We start from the raw sequence: 19,920 nt of genomic DNA, 5'->3' as shown, positions 1-19,920 counted from the left end.
TTGTTAAGCATCAAGTGGTGCTCATCAGAAATCATAAACTTCTAAATGCTGTCTCATATCTGAGGTTTCTGCACTCCCTAAGTTGCTGTGAAGAGTGACAATCGACCAATTGGATATAACCTTGCGAGCCAGCTGCACATTAGCAGAATATCTACAAGTAGAGGAATGTCATACTGGCTCCCTTTCTTTACTTGCTCAACTTGGCATCTGAAACATTGGCAGGAAAAATATTACACAACCTACCTGTTCTTTCTTATCAGCACAGAACAGTCTTGTGTGATGTCTCTTTTGCACAACAACAAATGTTATACCTGGCTGGTAACTCACTTCTAACTTCATACAGGCTTCACGGATTGCACGTAGTTCATGTGTCAAGACCTATAAAACATTAAAAACCATGCATCAGTTGTCAACAGCAATACTTAATTCAGATATTCAGTGGTTGTACAGATTGAAAGTGTTCACTGACAAGCTTTCTCTCTGTACTGTTGATTTTCTCTTAGACTACATGACTGCACTGTATTCACAAAAGAAGTAGCATATACTACCAGCTGTTTAAAGACACAATAGCAAAGTGTGCAAAAACTCATGAGTTCTTATACATTTCAATGTTATAACTGTAGTGTTATTAATACTACATCTTGATCTAGCAGCACACTGTTACTGGCGTACTCAAAAATGAACTTCAGCTGGGGTTTGTCACATGTTTAAACATATGAAAAATTTGGAGTGTATCACTCCCTGAGTTACAATCAATTCAACACTGCAGAATTACGTTTATCTCAATGTATAGGTATTATCAGATGGAGATATCACACTATTAAACTCTCCTCTGAGATGAGCTAATATTGCTAACAGTGTTAATAACTGAGTAAATGTGTAACACGAGTACAGTAAACTTGATTATGTAAACGTTGTATCTTGTTCAGTTATCAAAACCAGCTCTGTGTCCCCCCAAAATTTCACTGGTCGCTTCATTTGAACATAGTGTAGTATGATAATAGTCTCGTTCCAAGTTCTAACTTATGCACTAAATGCATACAATAGTTACATATCTTGAAGAAAACTTGATTAATGAAGTGACAAAAGACTATTATTCTCTTGTACTTTGACAGCATGAGTTTTGTTACACCTGGACGATGAGTCCTTTGGATCAGGGTCTGTCTCACTTCTACGTCCATGTTCGGACAATATGTATGACCCAGCTGGATGGTCTTTTGCACTATTTATCAAACAGCGTTACTGTAACCTCCCCTCATCAGTTTGGGTCTTTTTCTTGAATTCATTTCTTGTTATCATAAATAGTGCGTTGCCTGTTTCCTTGCTGCTGCAGTTGAATCGTTCTTAAAACATTGTTTGATGACTTCTAACCCAGTTGAACTCATAACAGCAGCATGATCTGTAAACCATTTCCCGTTGACATAACAAAGGTTGTAGTGATAACTCTACTTTGCTTACCTGGGCAAACTGTCCTTCGCTAACACCATCTCTATACATTATGATACGTGTTGGCTTAAAGCGTGTTGATTTGTAGAACTGTACAAGTAATTCTCTGACCATGGTTGCCAAATCTTCAATTAACTCTTGACGATGGCTTTGTACTCGTACAGAAGCTGCATACCTACTGGGATGAGCATCCATACTACCAACAACCTGAAATGCATATCATACAAGAATATTCAAATTTGACTTGCTGTTGTTCATTTTATGATAATTTATCATCAGACCAAACCAAATCATAACTTTAAACTTTGCAAAATATGATTGCAATTGGGATAGCTGTTTTAATGATTGTTTGACTGTTGGAAAAGTTGGAGATTGCTTGATCCATTACTACGTCAGCATGTTTGTAGGACAAAGGCCACAGGAACTACAGATATGATGTCATGCAATTTGATCAAACACTCTGCTTATATCGTTATCACTAATGTAATTCTTCAAACCACATCATTTTGTAACTGCAACAATTTGCATAAATAGAGATAAGGTATCCTTACTACTCAATACATACTCATCAGCAGTGATGTCATCATTACTAATGTAACAAGTTTTACACAAGTTTTGTAACAAATGAGCCATATTATTATGGCTATTACTGAGACAGGTACCACGACCATGGTGTATTTATAAGAATGGCTATAGGCACAGAAAAATTCTGACAAAATTGTACCTTGTGGCCACATTAATTGTACTGTACAGTAAATTTACATACATACGTTGCCATAGAGTGTTGTTCTTGTCACATGTTTGAAAGAAATTGCTAACAGTATGATGCAAATAAACTCTCCCTTAAGCATATGTACAAATGAACAGAACCAAATCAATGCAGCGTAATGACCGATAATATTATCAGGGCTTCCATGCTGGCTGTTCATTAACTTGCCACATTGATATACAATATCCATTAAAAAGTTTCTATTCTCTAGATGATAGAATAACACTTGTCAAGGTGTGAGCGATTGAACTTACAGCAGCAATGGATGGTTTCTTCATATCACCAGCTGGTGGATGAGTGACATCAGCCCCAATAAATATCACAGGTTCCAAGAAAATTGTCGGCCTGTATGAAATATTCAAAGTATCTTTTAACTTGTCCTTCATCAAAAACTGTCTTTGGTTCAAATGCAATGACAAGTTTTACAACTGCTTGCACACATTATGCTTCTTCACACCATGATTTTCTAATGACATACATTCAGTGTGTAGTGAAATCTAAATTCAACTCTGTATGCTCAGTCACTTACATGAGGCAAAACTTGTACAAAGATGCAACCCATACATAGAAGGATATCAAGCTAAAAGTCAAATATAGCATGGTCAGACAAGCATCCAAATTCAAACACTGAAGTATGAACCACATTTACAGGTCATTTGACCTGCTATCATATCCGTCCACAAAACTTACTTTATGTTCCTTGAGTCCAAATGAACACACCTATCATCTTTGTTATATGAACTTTACTACACTTTGAAGTAAACTTTCATTCACTGCTGTTTTTGTTGCTGATGTGCCATAATTTTGAACTGAACTGGTTGTGTTTTGAACAATGAAGTGGGATTAATAATATTTTCAAATTTACTTTTGAACAATAAATAGGATAAGCAATAAAGTATGAAACAGATACAAACTATGAAGCAGTAGTAACATCATTTTGTGTGGAATGATACTTACCGAAGACTCGGAACCAAAATACTATTGACACCACCTAGTTTGACGTTTATCTTGAGACACAGGTTAGACAATGTCTGTGGAGATGTCTTGTTTACATTCTTGACCTGCACACACTGTGTAGCTATACCTAACAATGTATCACCAACTCTCTTCACTTCAGCTGAAAATAAATCAAAGTGACATATTACACGTCTGGAAATGTTTTTTTCCCTAACCTCATTATTGCCCAAACTGAAGTTATCCATGTTATAAATGGTGTTAGCCATGACTTAATGTGACAATATTAATCTTAATCCTGCCAGACAGCATCACTTCCCCATGCATTGAGTCAGCACCATCACTTCCCCATTTGCTGACTCGGTAAAAGGCAGTATTGAGCCAAATCTATATGTAGTTTCACCTTCTTGGCATGGTATAACAGGTTTGGCCAGTAAAAATCATATTTACAGTATCTAGGTATTCAGGGGCCTTTGAAAGTTTTTGTCAAAATGCAACACATGGGACTTGTTATGCCTCTTGACCAACTTGCCCTGAAGGCAGTATTAAAACTTGGCAGAGCAAAGCAAGTTACTGAACACATTGTTCGTAGGAAACAATGAGCTCTTTGTTCAGAGATACACAGAACGTTAAACTTTCTGATGAACAGCTTTCATTTTCATCATTTATATGTAATCATTGTTTTTACCCAGTAAATCAAAGGTTCATACTCGACACTTGTTTTTGTGAGGAAGATTTGACTTACCATACACTGGAGTCTTCCCAGGAAGTACAACACAGATTAGTTGTAGTCCTTGAAATGTATTCTTTAAATAGCGAAACATAGGCTCTACTTGATCAGCTCCAGTGGCATATTTACAGAAACATGGTTGACCTAGTATTGGCATTCCGGCATCATTTGAGATTTTTTGTAACTGAACAGTGAAATTTCTACACAGGAAATGAAATCAAGAAAATTTAAAGATGTAACTAGAAAGTGTGTGCAGTTAATTCTGGATAGACTGTGTTGTAACAAATCAATTATAGGATAATCAGATCCATTTGTGAAACATTTGACAAAGCACTTAACATCACTGACAGAGTAACTCAACTGCTTAATAATCTGTTACACATATGCTAAAGAGACAGAGAAAGGAAAAAAGAAACTAAGTCTTTGATCCCATAGACTTGTTGCAAAAATGTTGAAATCGCTATGTTCAGACACAGGCACAAATATGCAGCCAGCAAGCAACTTTACCTGTGACAACATAGACTGACTTTATCAAATAACTGCAATATGTACTGTCCTTAACGATATCAATGGCAAATCAAAAGCAATTAGAATAATAGAAATATATGAATCATTACTATAGAGCTATCAACAGGTGTTGAAGCACAAGCTGCCGATATGTAATCATAGTTTGTCTTATTGGTCAAAATTCATTGTAGAAAACTGACACTACTAATGGAATGCAATGAAACAGATTGTAAATAGTTTACCTCAAAGCATCTTCTCGGCAAGATCGCTGTGGGGCAAAGCAGGCTATTGCCCAGACACGAATTTCAATTCCAGTATGGAATTGTTTTCCTCTCATATCCCACACTCCTTGGTTAGGAACAGCAGTTGCCTTGCTCTGTACAGACATGTCAAATAAATCTTGCCATTATCCCGTCCTTTACTATTCATTTACATGAAAGACTTTGTGTTTCTACTACCTCACCATTCAAATATTCACAATTTTCTGAAATTATTGCACCCACAAGTTTTCGACGGCTTGAGCATGTACAAACTGTAAAATACATCAAATTCACCTGCAGCATCATTATATTTTCAAGGGTTTGCCAATCACGGCAGAATTGAATCATAGATTGTCTAACAGATGTCAATGGGTAGAATTCAATGGTACTGATGTGTAGCAATCAACAGCCTATCAGTTGGGTGCAGGTAAACAAAGTTATCAGGTCGGCAAGGAACTCAAAATGGCTGATGTTTTGTAAGTTTGAAAATCAGCTGACAAAATGCAAACCTCTAGGAGTGATAATAGTGTAGTATTGTGTGTGTAATCTCCAAATCCTATCACCCCCAACGCCTTTTGAAAAGTGGTTGTCTGTCTTATCATAAATATCTTGCCCAGCATGCACTGCCATAGAGAAGTGCCCCCACATTGTGAAGTGTTTGTATCATGCTTTGGTCCAATTTATCCATATAAAGAAATTGCATGAACATAATATCGTTTTCAGTCAGTCCTATAGACCTTGCTACATACACTCCTTTGATTGTGTTAAAAAACTTGGTCGTTATCCAGTTATAATAACAAAGGACACATTTTGGCTGTATACTTGCATTTTTCTGGAACTAATATTTTGTGGGGTACTTAAACATGAATGCTGTATACTTGCATATTTCTTTATGAACCTCAATTGTATATCTCACCGGCTAAAAAGGTGGAGCTCTTAGTGATGTACAGGACACAGCTCTTCAAATGTATGCAGGCAATGGGAATGATAAGATTAGAAGTTATTGAATAGTAACAGTTCAACTTACTAGACTTACCCTGCCACCATATTGTAATTTGGGCGGAGGTAAGACACGTCCTTGGATTTCTGTCATTTGGTTGCTGATAGAGATGCCAAATTCTTGTACAAATGGATCACTGTTGAAGTTGGCTTTGTTTATCTAGAAATCACAAAATAGGTCAGTACAGACTGTAAATCATACTATGTATACGCCCCACTTTAAATGTTCTGGGCAAAATTAACCCAGCAGCAAAGGCAGTTTTTATCAAGAGGGCACATCCCTTGATTTCCATTCATTTCAATTGAAAAAGAAGAGAGCAATATGTGTAAATTATACACATTAACAAGGTCAAAGTTGGATAAATTACTATTTCTCTAGCATAAAATGTCATAACACATCTACATTAACAATAACCTGAAAATTTAGTTATTGTTTGTTTGTCAGTACATTGTTTAAAACTGCAAAACATAGACTGAACAAAGTAAACGTTTTGATATTACCCAGTGGACAATAAATGACATTTAATTGAAAAAAGGACATGTCAAAAAACATTACTACATTCCAAAAGATAGCACTGCTTCTCATTGCATATTCAGACTCAAAAGGTGTCACCTTATTGTTACTGTTCCAGTAACACTAAAGTATATGAGAACTGCAATCCAGACAAATCATGTGTATGTTGATATGTCTCAGTGTTGAAAAGTTACTGTGACAGCAGAAGAATTTACCATTTACGACATGAGCAAGTACCAACACAAAATTTAATAAATACAGCTATATGCTTGCTAAAATGGATATTTCCGTTTCACAAAACTCTCGGCTGCATTAAGTTTTTACATGTTGACATCACATTTTATGTTGTGTTTTGCAAAGTTTGTCATGATGTCAAAATTTGAACCAATCTGAATCAGGTCATTCATTGTGACTTGTAAACTGAATATGAAAGTTTTCTGAGCAGCAGTTTTAGAGAAGAAGTGCAAAGTTCAAATGCGACGGACGCCACTGGTCAGTCACCCATCAGAAAACCTCAGTATCTTTGACAATTGTGCTAAAAAGTTGGGAGAACACAAGGATGTGATTTCATAACTACCTATTTCCTGTGATACCACTGATAATATAAAGTTTTAATAGTGGTAGCAACTGAACAGTAACATAAAACAGCTGGATCCTTCATTCCACAACCCTTCTGTTCATAAGCATACTATTTTTCTAGTACTGAGCTGGTATTGCACATAAAGAAAATGATTTCTGATTCAAATACTCTGATCATATCCTGAATATTGACATACGAATTCAGTAACAGTCAATGAGATTTTTTGTTTTTGATTAATAAGATAATGCTTGTTGAATTTACATAGCTTCAGCAAAGTGAAAACCAAAGAGGGCAACTTACCAGGCTGTTGATCTCTCGCTCTCTGTCTGGTGCTGACCTTGCAGTTGCCTAAAGGTTAAAGGTTATACAGTTTCAGCATTATAACTATACTGAGTGTTAGTATGCATAGCCACTCTCGAGTCTCAAACAAGCATCTCAGCACAGGCAAGCTTTGCAGCTTAATCTAGCATCTCTCATTATAAACAAAAACGAAAAACACATGCAAGTTACTCTATGGTCAGCTAAGTTTACATGCAAGGACAGAACACATAAATTCATGTTTCATTGAGAGTTGTTGAAATGGTTAGTTAAGATACAGAAACAGCAAAATATTACAAAGAAGTTTTTTGTATTTAAGTTCACACAGACTCAAGTAAGATATGTCTATATGCAACATCTCCATGAGGCTAAGTTGATACCTATATTTCAAACAGAACAGACTCAAATTTGTTTTCCCTGAGTAAAACAAGCCATGTACCAAGTGTGGGTGGTTAACGGTGTTCAAAGACTATGTCATAAGAAGTAAGAGTAATGAATTATGACAGGAAAAAAGTGTAGTAGAAGTACAGCAATTCATGCTATCATGCTAAGACCCTAATGACATGCAATGCTTATGACATAGCCTTCTCATTATATTGATAGTTAGTGTCCTACGGTTACATCTAAAACAATAGCTTGCAGTGCTTTACTGGCTTAATAAGCAGTTGGGGGGGATACTGAATAGCTTGTTTCACTTTTGGTAAAGTGTGGTTCAGTCTGATCCACTCAATATACATGCCAAAATATCAACAAGAAAACATCTTTTGAAATTAAGTATAGTAAACAAGCCTCAGGTAGATGCAACATATAAACGGTAACTTATTTGAGAAACCTTTATCATGGTGGAGGTTTGCATATCGGTTAGTTTCTTTATGCAGCGCTGCCCAGCCACAATGTTGCACACCTGTATAAAAAAAACAAAAACAACAGAAATAAAAAAAAATTGAACATAGTCACATTTCACATTGCAACTTAATAGCTTTTTCTTCCAAACAAATTGGAAGGAAATATGACCTGAGAATGTCAGACAAAGTATTTGGTATTGAGAACCTTTTAGACAACTCTGACATTGCATATTTTAAGGTTTTTAAATAACTATTTTTGCATGACTTGAGATCTGATTCTAACTGCCAGGCTTTATTTCCTTCCAAACGTGTTTCATTACAAAAAGAATTTTACTTAAAATGAGTTATACCATACATTGTAGTTGAGATGATATCCAATGAGTGAACTAAAATTGAACGATGATGGTCAGCTGTTTGAAGGAGATGAAATGTGGAAACCACCTGACAGCAAATTAGTAGTGAAAAATTTAAGACAAACACATGATAGATGTGACACTGTTGTTGTACATCTGTAAAGGAGTACTAGAAACAATTTGATCAAAGTACATCAGTAAATTAGTGATTATTACTCTGAGCATTAGTATTAATCGTGGAATGTATAAAAGTTTAATTACAGAGATAAATACATAGTGTCATATATGATATCAACATGATGAAGAAAGTGATGTACGACTCTGAAGTTTGTCACTGACTGCAATCCATGCGATGCCCTAAAAACTGTTGAACTTGGCCACAAAACAGTAAACTTGCTTCTCTTTCAGGATTCAAACAGTATTTATACATTTTGGTCACTTCTCACACTTATACAGATGGTACCTATTTTATCATCACACTAAATCTTCAATGGAAATGGTATGTGCATGTCACCCTAAACTTACCACATTATCACCAATGATTGAACACAAGTTGAAAATACAATGAAATGGCTAATTGAGTGTCTGAGTAGTTGAATATTAAGAAGAAAGTTGAATAATAAATGATGTATGAACGTTACAAGACTGAGGGTAGAGAGGCTAACCTCCAAAGGAAGGTAAGTGTGTTTTTGTTCCTGTCCAACTTGTAAACATGGTAGGTATGGATACCTGTGAAAAACAAAATGAATGAAAACATATGAGAAACATATCATTCAAATATTTTTCAACAAAGTGAATGCTATGCTAAGCATGATGAAAAAGTTCACAGCCCAGCAGTATTATATATTATTGCCTGAATACATGAGTTTATGTGCCCGAAAGCAGGTGACAATTTGCCAAGGAGGGTAGATTGTCTCCTGCTGCAAGGGCACATGAATCCATGTATTCAGGCAATAATATTTTTATTACATGCCTCTTCACAGTTAATACGATATGAAATTTAGTTACATGCAGGGCATTTTCAAACAATTTTACAATCAGCATCAGATTTTAACGAAAGTAAAAATATTTGTCCCTGCATGAATATTTTGCATCTAGCGTTAAGCATCTACTTTGACGTTGAAAACATTGAAGGACTTCACTGGACCGGGTAACCATGGAAACCGGTCAGTACATCGTTCACCAGCCCGCTAACTCCCCCGATGTTCCTATTCAAATCAGTGCACTGACTTGTGCTCTCATTGAGGCATGTAATAAATTACACTGTACATAGCAGGTACACTGTACAAAAAGCCATTACTGTGAACAGTTGGCTGAAGATGCTGATATACACATTCTAATTTGATGCCAGAGTAAATGTTCCCAGACATTGGTGTACATTTTGGTGGGCATTTTTTAAGTTACTCCATAATCCAAAGTGTGAGAAACCCATTTAGAAGATAAGGTAATTGAGCAATGAGGATCAAGGTACCTTTGCTCAAGAGCACAAAACCCTAATCTAGTCTTGAACTCCTCCTCCTTTGATATTGAGCCCATTAATTACTTTGACCTCACCAAGGTCACAAACTTGCCATCCTTTGAGCACAACTCTGGTACTCTACCCAAGGAGTCATTACACCTCCTTAATTTTTAAGATGACTCAAGGTCTCCTTCTACCATACTTCTATATTTAATATGCATCCCTTCCTGAGAAAATATGAAATATTTTGTTCATTGATGGCAAAATAAAAATGTCAATATCGACAAAACAAAAACTTTTTTCTGGTCATTGCCATATGGCAAAAGTGTTGTAGTGGCATAATTTAGACAAAACAAAGATTTTTTTCTGGCCAGTGGCATATGGTAAAAGTGTTGTTGTAGTGGCATGCTTTTTGTTTTTTTCATAATCTTTATCCCAAAAATTTGTTACCAAAATAGATATGGTACTTTTTCATTGACTGAAATTGCTTCCCTTTTCTCTGAGTAGTGTAGGTCATGAATCAAAATAGTAGATAAATGTTGGGTATATTTTATGTGGCCTGTCAACCATAGTACGAACACATAGTGTACCTTGGTGGTTTTTCTCTTAGTGTCCATAAAAAAAAGGTGATTTGTGTCGAATTCAACTAAAATATGGCAATTCGTAATTTTTTTGAGTGTCAAATAAAAATCTTGAGAATCTGCAAATATTTGCATGAATTTACATTTTCCTTACAGGATTAACATCATGGAGGCATGAAGGAGGTGACATGTATACAATACCTTTACATATCATAACCATGGCTCTGAACCCATAAACACCATTCTACAGTCAATGGTAAAACCAGGGAACACTGTACAGTACAATTTTAGCAATTTATTTAAATCGTTTCAATAATTTCAATTTCAAAAAAAAAACTTATCTACGTTTCCATATTCCTTTACACTGCTATTGATCATAATTCCCTAACATCTCTATTCCTAGAGCTCTGGAATTTTTTTAAAAGCCAACATTGAGTTCTAAACAGGAAATTAAATTACTTTCAATATAGCCTAAGATTTTTACACTGAAAACATAAAATGGTACTTGAAAACATTAATAATACATACTAATTTAAAATACAATTGTGCTTATGGTATAAATTTTCCTTTCAAGTCGCCTAATCCAGAAAGATATCAATGTGTGTAAACATGTTTCATATTTGGCATATAATGAAACGATCAATTTCATGCTGGATCTCCTACAAGATCTAATTACATAGCTCATATCTTGTATTTGTATTCCTTATCACAAAGGCTTATTTATACATTTTCCTTGGGCAAAATGGGCAGGCCTATACAGTTACTGCCAGATGGTAGCTGAAAAGTATGTTTTATACAACAGAGATCTGGAGAATATGACTTATTTGTAGACATACAGCACTATTCCTCTGTAGTATTTAGCAGAAATTTATCAAAGAGAGGCTACATTTCTGGTTGCAGACATGAAAGAGTTTAAATTGTTGCCACAATGCCTCTTTCCCATACAACAAATTCCTGTAAAGTAATGAGCATACTTATATCAGAGGGTACATTGGGCAACACTTGGGGAAAAAAAGTTGGCCAACTTAGGTGAAATTGAAACAACATTTTGTCATTTAGCTTCAATTCTTGATAAACATTGATATTTGGAAAGGACTCTTGGGTAGGAAGTCAGCCACATACAGAATGGAAGCTGATCCACTTATGTTTGGCAGAGAAAAAAACATGCCAGAACGACAGGCATGGCAGCAAAAACATTGGACTCAGCACATTGTAACTATTATGAATAACAATGACAATGTGCATATACAGGTAAAGATTATACTATTTCTTTTAAATAACGTATACTTACTGTAAATTCAGCTTATGTCTGTCTTTGAAATACTTTGCTACTGTGCACTCAACTGTCTGACCAGACTCTAGTTGTAAGGGAAATCTGTAAACAATACATTAAATTGTATTTTATTGTTTTTTTTCAACAACAGACAGTTTATTACAGTTTATTGCTATCTTGTAAAGAAGTTTGCCATCTCTCTAAGATATTGCTAGGTGACAGATGTGCATTTGTGCCAGCAGCATGAATTTTGAATGAGCTGTATACAAATTTTATGAGGTAGATGTACTGAATAACAGATAAAGAAGGAGTACAATCTGTTCAGCCATCTGCTCAGTCACTGATTTAAAGATTATTGTGTACATGAAAGGTATAAAAATATCTTGATGTTTTCAATGACATAAAACCAGCGAATAGTATTACAAATGATGCAATTCTCAGTAGAGACGTGTTGTCACGAATTGCACAGAATTTCACAATGCTTCCTCTGATAAATGGACTGCTGCTTAATAACAAGCGACCTAGCGGCCGATATAGCTCCGCTGTGTTTATGGAGAGAATAACTATTTTTACACATTTGATGAAGAAGGTGGAAATCTTTGATAGCTCAATGCAGTGGCCAGGAAAAAGTGGCTAAAATAAGATGCAAAAATACACAATTGAAGATTTCATCATACTTTGAACATATCACATCGGATCATCCCTAAGAACATGTCAACCAAAGCTATCTGATGAGTAGTTTTTTGAGAATAAAATTTTCTGACCAAAAATGGCAACAATTGCCCCTAAAAATAAAAATTGCAGATTTCATCGTAATTTCAAAAGATCAAATTTAGTTCATCTATAGAAACCTGTATACCAAATTTCAAAGGTGTTAGACCAGTACTTTTTGAGAAATACATTTTTTGACCAAAAATGGGAAAAATTGCCCCAAAAATTTAAAATTGCAGATTTCATCATAATTTCAACAAATATCATTAAGGTGATCTGTAGAAACCTATATACCAAATTGCAAAGCTATCAGATGAGTAGTTTTAGAAATACACATTTTTTGACAAAAAATGGCAAAAATTGCCCCAAAAATACAAAATCGCAGATTTAATCATAATTTCAATAATATCATGTAGTTTATCTGTAGGAACCTGTATACCAAATTTCAAAGCTATCAGATGAATAGTTTTGGAAATACACATTTTTTGACCCAAAATGGCAAAAATTGCCCCAAAATACAAAATTTCAGATTTCATCAGAAATTCAATATATATTACTCAGTTCATCTATAGAAACCTGTACACCAAATTTCAAAACTATCAGACCAGTACTTTTTGAGAAATACATTTTTTGACCAAAAATGGCAAAAACTGCCTTAAAAATGCAAATTTGCATATTTCTGCACAATTTGAACAAATCTGAAATAGATCATCCCTAGGGACATATGTACCAAATATCAAAGCTATCTGACTGGTAGTTTTGAAGAAGAAGATTTTTAAAGATTTTTTTACCAAAAATGACAAAAATTGCCTTAAAAATACAAATATGCAAATTTCACCATGATTTGAACAAATCTGACTGGAGTCACCCTAAGTAGACTGCATATCAAATTTCAAAACAATCGGACAAGCGGTTTCAGAGAAGAAGATTTTTTTACCAAAAACACCAAAATTTGCCCCAAAAATACAAATATGCAAATTTCACCACGATTTGAACAAACTTAAGTAAGGTCACCTAAAGTGAACTGCATATAAAATTCAAAGCAATTGGACTTGCGGTTTCAGAGGAGAGGCAATTGTTGACGGACGACGACGACGACGACGGACGACGGACGACGGACGACGACGGAAAATCAACCTATTTGATAAGCTCCGCGTCGCTGACAGCGGAGCTAAAAAAACTGTGTTTAGAAAGTTTATCATAAGTTTTATTTTCCTGAACACACAATATCATATAAGGATCAAATCTACTGATAATGTAAAGTTGGTCAGATGACATACTGTACTGTAGAAAACAAATGACAACCATCATGCCTTGAGGTATCTCATTGTCAAAAAGGCAGGAGGGTGGCAACTGATTTTACATTTACAGAACAAACCCTACATCAAGTTTTGATTGAGGTGGCCAGCATTGCATTACTTGATTTGCAACAGGATGATAGCTTAGGCATGTTTTTATATGATTTCATATGTAGAGAATGCTCCCTTCCATTTCAGCAAATGTTGTAGAAAATTCTTGATAACCTGCATTATTTGTAAAAAGTGCATATTTTTTTAGTTATGGGTAAAACTTGCATTACCAGTAACATTCAAGAATACTAAATGGAATGAAAATAAGTTCACATGATTCGCATGATTTGGTGGACATGTGTTGCAAAACAAAGTGACTTGCATATGCATCCCTGAGAACCTTGTATTTGAACCAGGTTAGAATAAAATTGGGTAGTGCATGTTTCAGTTACGGCTGAAGATGCAAGAATGCACGTACAGCCAAGACCAAATTTAGAAGGCCACCAAGATGACTAACTTACGTTTGAGTTTGTGCTGGTCGCCTTGTCACATTGCACACTCTATATTTTCTTCGCATACTACCACAATGTGTAATTTCAACTTTGAGGCCCTTGATTTCTTTGGTAAATTTGACACGTTGGGAATCTGTAAGTGGTCTACGTTGTTCATTGATGTCACGGAAATCCAGCACCTCACACAGGAATTCTATGACAGATTGGGACTTGTAGAAAGCAGTAGCAGACACTGGAAAGGTAATTCATTACAACATGAGTATTTAAAAGTGTATGAATGGTAAAGGCTATTACACATATTTGAAGTTTTCCTTCCTGATGAAGAAACCACACACAACCTACACACTGCACTGCTATCTGTCTACTATAAATACAGTGAGTAACGGCGACAAAAAAGACCAATAAATGTTCACAAGACTTATAATAGGGGTTCACTGGCTGTGGGAATTCCTATTCAATAATGATAAATCTGAAGAATTAACATAAAATGTCTTCACAGAAGTAGAGCTCACAAGCTTTGATGGCTGCACTATTTGCTACGCCTTAGTTATCATCTACATCATACATGATCATCATTCAAGAAATATTCCTACATTCATCCATACTCACCATCAATATTAAGCATCATTTTCCACATGGAAGGTCGTACACTTTGATGGAAGCCAAACCAAACTTCACGTCCTCCCCCAAGTGGATGGTAATAGCCTTCTGGTGCAGAAAAGAATGACCGACCAACAGGAGTATACCTGAAGAGTTAAAGTCAATATTTACAACAATTACTGGGAAGTAGAAACCAAGATTTTAATTTTCTTGGGGTAAGTGGTCAGGTGTTAACGTACACAACTGGATATTTCCCTGTATTAGCATATCTTTCTGTTCCAATACAATGCTTTTAATCCCAATACTTTTAATATGAACCACTGTACAGGCAGTATAAAACCTCTTATGATGTTTATAGGGACAGCATGATTGGTTTAGAGTGCCTACCACTGATACAGATATGTTCGAAGTTAACTTCTGTCTGGATAGAAAGTCAGATATTTTTATGCTACTATATTCGGTTAAGGCAATGAAATCTGGTTGTGTTTTTTACCTATTACCTGGTAAGGAATGTGAAATTATAGACCATTTTATGCCTCTTTGAAAAATCATCATCTTCAAATGTCTACAAAAGACATGTCAATGAAAATCATGTTTATGTAGATTTCTGGGGTTCTTTAAATTGTCCAGTAAACTGGTCACTGGACATGTTATTGTCTGTACTGGTTTCGCTCAATGCAAGCAAATAGTGATAGATGAATCTTGGAGGTAAAAAGAGTTGAAGACGATTCTCGATCTCAAAGGAGAATAAGTTTATTGGGGGATCAGATGACTACTAAGGATTTGCTGTGTTTTTTCATGAAAATCATGGCACCAAATACGAATTACAGACAGTGGTATTTTCTTGTACTGTCTATGTTGTGTGTAATTTAGATTTCTGTTACTGAGATGTTACTTACGTCATGGAAGGCAGATGTCTCATCACTACATCTAGGGCTTGAATAGCTTCAAATGGTATAGTTTGTATCCTGCCTTCTAGCGCTTGTTCCAGGGCAAACAGACTAACTAATGCAACCCATTTAATAGCAACCTTGAAAACTCTGTCTTTGCCTTCCCCTGGTAAAGTGACCTCAAGTTCCACCTGTAAATCCGACACATAATATGGTACGTTGTAAATACAAACAATATCTGTGATAGAACATTCATAATGTCATCATCTATTCTAAAGCTGGTCGCACTGATTGATCAGATAGCCAGCCAATGTCTTGCCTGGTTACTTTGCATCTTATAGATATATCATTGGTCAAAAGAACAATATTTCTGATTTCATCATAAATGAACAACATTTAATGAGAACATTTCAAGAAATCAGTAAACCAAGCTTAAAAGTACATTTTGGACTGGTGGTACCTGGACTTTTAATCAATAATGAAAAATATTATAGAATTCAGGAACAAAACGGCAACAGATACCATGACATGTAAACACAATACATTGACAGCTCAACTGCATACTGTGATTATGGAAGAGACACGTTCATTCGATCAAATCCATTCCTAAACCTCTTTTAGTTCAAACTTCCTCATACAGTAAAACAGCACATTGAATTCTAAATATCGTTATCTTTCTGTTATTCCTTTATAACTGTTTGACAGCTCATAGCAACTCACAGCAAAAGTTATCACTTATCATACCTTTTCCCGACCAATGGGTAACGGATCACGACTGTACAAGTTTTTCCTTCCATCAAATACTGGTTTGTGATTGTTGAAGATCTTTGTACTGTATGCTTTCACCATGGTATCAATGATTTCCCTACAAAAGAGAAAGTATATATTCAAAACATGTAAGGGTGGGTAAAGGTGTCATAGTGGTCTAGAATCGTCACATACAAAACCATACAGCTACAGGTACCTCCATTGCCGAGTCTCAAATGTAAAGCCCATCTTAATGGAAGTGTTACATAGCAATTACTGTACTACATTAATGTAGTACACTATGAGCATGATAAATGTACACAAATTTGCCCCAAAATTTCAATACACAAATGTTGTCATGATTTGGACAAATCTGAAAATAGCATTCCCTAGGAAACTATACACTGATTACAAATCTTGCCCCTAGCATTTTTTACAGAAAGAGAAAAATGATCAAAAGGACAATTTGATGATACTTTAAACAATTATAAATACGGTAACTAAACAAGGAGAAGTTTCCCATAAACACTTCAAACAACTGAACTAATCTCACACGTTTACACAGAAGCAGGGAAGATTTTCTGGTAAACACTTAACCATATCTTAATTTTTAAATGTTGTCTTCTTGTTTAGGATTTATGGTCATAATTTTGCATATTTGCTGTTTTTTATAAATACACTATTAGTACATGATACAAATTTGGATAACATTCTTATGGTAACAGAGTGTAGTTTCTGATTAAAATACAATATTAGAATGTTTGTAATAAAAAAAGATTCACATGCAAGAAATATATCCAAAATATGCTAAGAAAGGTCAAACTTCCTTGGAAATCGGTGAATAGGACAAAAAAACATTCTGAGTAATTTTCAGAAGGAGAGTCTCTCATTTTATCTTAAAATTACTTCACAGTTAATCATTCACAGTTCTTCTGGGTGCTTGAATCACTCACAGCTTGCAGTCATTTTCTCCTTTAAAAATTGGTGTTGCTATGGCAACTAAACCAATTTTTGCAAGAATGAAAATTTGAAATAGTTATCATAATCTAGATTTAAGAGGTACCGAATATGCTGGTCATTACGCATATGATGATGGGGAGCCATAATTTAATGTGAAAATATACTTTTCATAGTGACAACACTCTTAAAGAAAAATTTTGGTGGTCTTGTACAATTCAATGCCAATGTCAGACTGTTTCACTGAAGATGGGTTTTTATAATGATTTTTGATTTATGTAACTGATTTTCGTCATAACATGAACAGGACACTCCTGCAAAATTACCAACACTACTTTCGTTTACATCTTCATATCCAAAGAACTATGAAATTGATCAAGAAGTGAGACAATCAAAATCAAACATGCAAGAATACCACTGGACCTGAAATCAACTGTTTCCTGCTGGCCACTGTTCATGAAATGCACATATTATATTGATTTCAAAGAGTGATATAAAATGATGTGTTTAATATTTAAGCTTGGATATCGTTGCTGAGTTTTGCTGTCTTTTGGCTTTGGTTGCCTATCAGTATCGATAATCGTGGTATGCCAGTATATGAGATTGTGAGAATACAAATCTTATAATTTTTTTGTCTGTTACAATTTCTTTCAAGTGATTGAAAGTTTGAGTGGTGTTCCATAACCATTCATAACTTAGCATAAATTAAGCATTTATGGCAGATAACATAGGTTGCTTGAGTATAAGTCCCTCCAGCATAATAACCACACTTTTCACTTTTATGTTGCCAAACTATGGGCTTATACTCATTGTATTTGCACAACATTGGCTTACCAATGAAAACACACACCTAATACAATTGATAATCTTAAAATTATCAATGCTAATCACAGCTACATGTAAGTTAAAACTCACCTGTTAACACGTCTTGGGCATTTATCTGGCTGAATTGAAACATCGTAATGGTTGATATCACCTCTTGGCATTCGTATTTGGAAGTGATTTGCTCGTAAAACAATTGGCCTCCCATCCACTCCATGATTTGGCCTTCGAGGGCACATGAACTGTCTTGTTGCCAAAGTTGGAGCCTGTGTTGCTGCACCAGGCCCAGTTGGGCCAGGTGGTCCAGGTGGACCTGGCGGACCTGGTGGGCCCTGCCCCCCTGCACCTGTTTGACCAGGTGCTACATTCTTAGGTGCAGTTGGAGGCACTACAAAAAAGTCAAAAACATAAGAAATATTATTTATCAAAGTTACACTTTCATGACCCTTGTGTCATATGACTATGATGACAAAAAGGAATATTGAGTTCAAAATGACATTTTACGAGCACTTGACAGTCTAAAAGAAGTCATTCTCTCATTGCTTGATTTGACAGCGGCGTTCGACACTATCGATCACAAGGTATTGTTGCATCGTTTACAACACAGGTTTGGCATTAATTAAAGGTGGAGCCTCCCTTTAAAAGGGCGCGAAGCTATGGCGGCATTCATTGTGTAAGTGCACACCATACAGGCAACACGCAGGCACATGCTCCCAAAAATTCCACTTTAAGTTTTTTCCTGCCGCAAAAACGCAGACAGACTGCAAACCGGCTGGTGCAGAGTTGCTGCAGATCAAACTCTGTGGTTATATTCAAATTCTAATGCGATTGGAAGACGATTTTTTAGGAAATTCGAGCGTTGGTGGTGGTGAATCAATGACCGTTGGCGATTTGAACCGACCGTCAATCAAACACTTGTATAAACTCTGCTTGCAGGATTAGTAAAAGGTGACAAAAGATTGAGATCAGTTTGTGTAATTAATGGTATAGAAATCAAACATCGTACTGGCCAGGTGTTTGACTGGCAGAACTCCGCTAATGCGAAAAACTAGGATTGAAAATTGCGGCTTTAAGGGAAAAGCACCTGCCTGGTTTGAATCATATTTATCTGATAGAATTCAGACTGTATTGTATTGATGGGGTATTGTCAGAACCAAGTGATCTCGATTGTGGCGTTCCTCAGGGAAGTGGACTGGGTCCACTACTTTTCACACTGTATGCGGCACCATTAGAGGACATAACAATTGAACATGCACTGGATCTTATGTTATTTGCTGATGATACTCGTTATATTGGATATGTGAATGTGCTACTGACTCGTCATTCATGGTTGAACATTGCATTGATTATATTCGCCAATGGATGATTGATAATTGCTTGGTTTTGAATGATGCCAAAACAGAAGTGATTCACTTTCGTTCAAAGTTCAAGAAAACTGTTGATCTTCCATCTCTTTGAGTTGGGACCATTGATGTTACCATGTCTAAATATGAGTACTGAGTCTCATATTTTGAAATTATGTCAGTCTGCATCACTTGCTCTCCATAGAATTGGTTGAAATAGAAATGTTACATTAGATTGCACAAACACTGAAAGACTTGTGCATGCCTTTGTAACATCACGGCTTGATTAGTGTAATAGCTGGCTATTCTGTGTCGATGATAAGCACCTCTATAAACTTCAGTTAATTCAAAACTCTTCAAAAACTCTTCAAAACTGCTGCTCGTTGTCACACATACACCAGATATGAACTGAAAATGCTCACGTGTTTCATTATATATTGAAGTTATGTGTAAATTTGAAC

General features: G+C 35.6%; 1 protein-coding gene across 16 annotated transcripts in view; it reads right to left on the bottom strand.

Moving 5' to 3' along the window:
* Positions 1–19,920, bottom strand: part of LOC139116220 (protein argonaute-2-like) — a 47,704-nt gene that overhangs the window by 21,084 nt on the left and 6,700 nt on the right. For 10 of the 16 annotated variants that reach the window (XM_070678787.1, XM_070678789.1, XM_070678795.1 and 7 more), the window contains exons 2-17: positions 18,210–18,504; positions 16,335–16,455; positions 15,600–15,781; positions 14,710–14,846; positions 14,110–14,332; positions 11,607–11,690; positions 8,941–9,004; positions 7,910–7,981; positions 7,060–7,107; positions 5,694–5,825; positions 4,649–4,782; positions 3,915–4,099; positions 3,173–3,332; positions 2,470–2,560; positions 1,459–1,653; positions 244–378 (exon numbers count right to left, since the gene is read on the bottom strand). In XM_070678787.1, the coding sequence (XP_070534888.1) occupies positions 244–378; positions 1,459–1,653; positions 2,470–2,560; positions 3,173–3,332; positions 3,915–4,099; positions 4,649–4,782; positions 5,694–5,825; positions 7,060–7,107; positions 7,910–7,981; positions 8,941–9,004; positions 11,607–11,690; positions 14,110–14,332; positions 14,710–14,846; positions 15,600–15,781; positions 16,335–16,455; positions 18,210–18,504 (2,258 nt within the window). The remainder of the gene's footprint in view (positions 1–243; positions 379–1,458; positions 1,654–2,469; positions 2,561–3,172; positions 3,333–3,914; positions 4,100–4,648; positions 4,783–5,693; positions 5,826–7,059; positions 7,108–7,909; positions 7,982–8,940; positions 9,005–11,606; positions 11,691–14,109; positions 14,333–14,709; positions 14,847–15,599; positions 15,782–16,334; positions 16,456–18,209; positions 18,505–19,920) is intronic. The other 6 variants (XM_070678790.1, XM_070678792.1, XM_070678797.1 and 3 more) reach the window with 1 other exon arrangement.

Source organism: Ptychodera flava, chromosome 17 (assembly GCF_041260155.1).
Source record: "Ptychodera flava strain L36383 chromosome 17, AS_Pfla_20210202, whole genome shotgun sequence".
Lineage (NCBI taxonomy): Eukaryota > Metazoa > Hemichordata > Enteropneusta > Ptychoderidae > Ptychodera > Ptychodera flava.
Note: the sequence above shows the minus strand (reverse complement) of the source record. Positions and strands in the feature narration are given on the sequence as shown.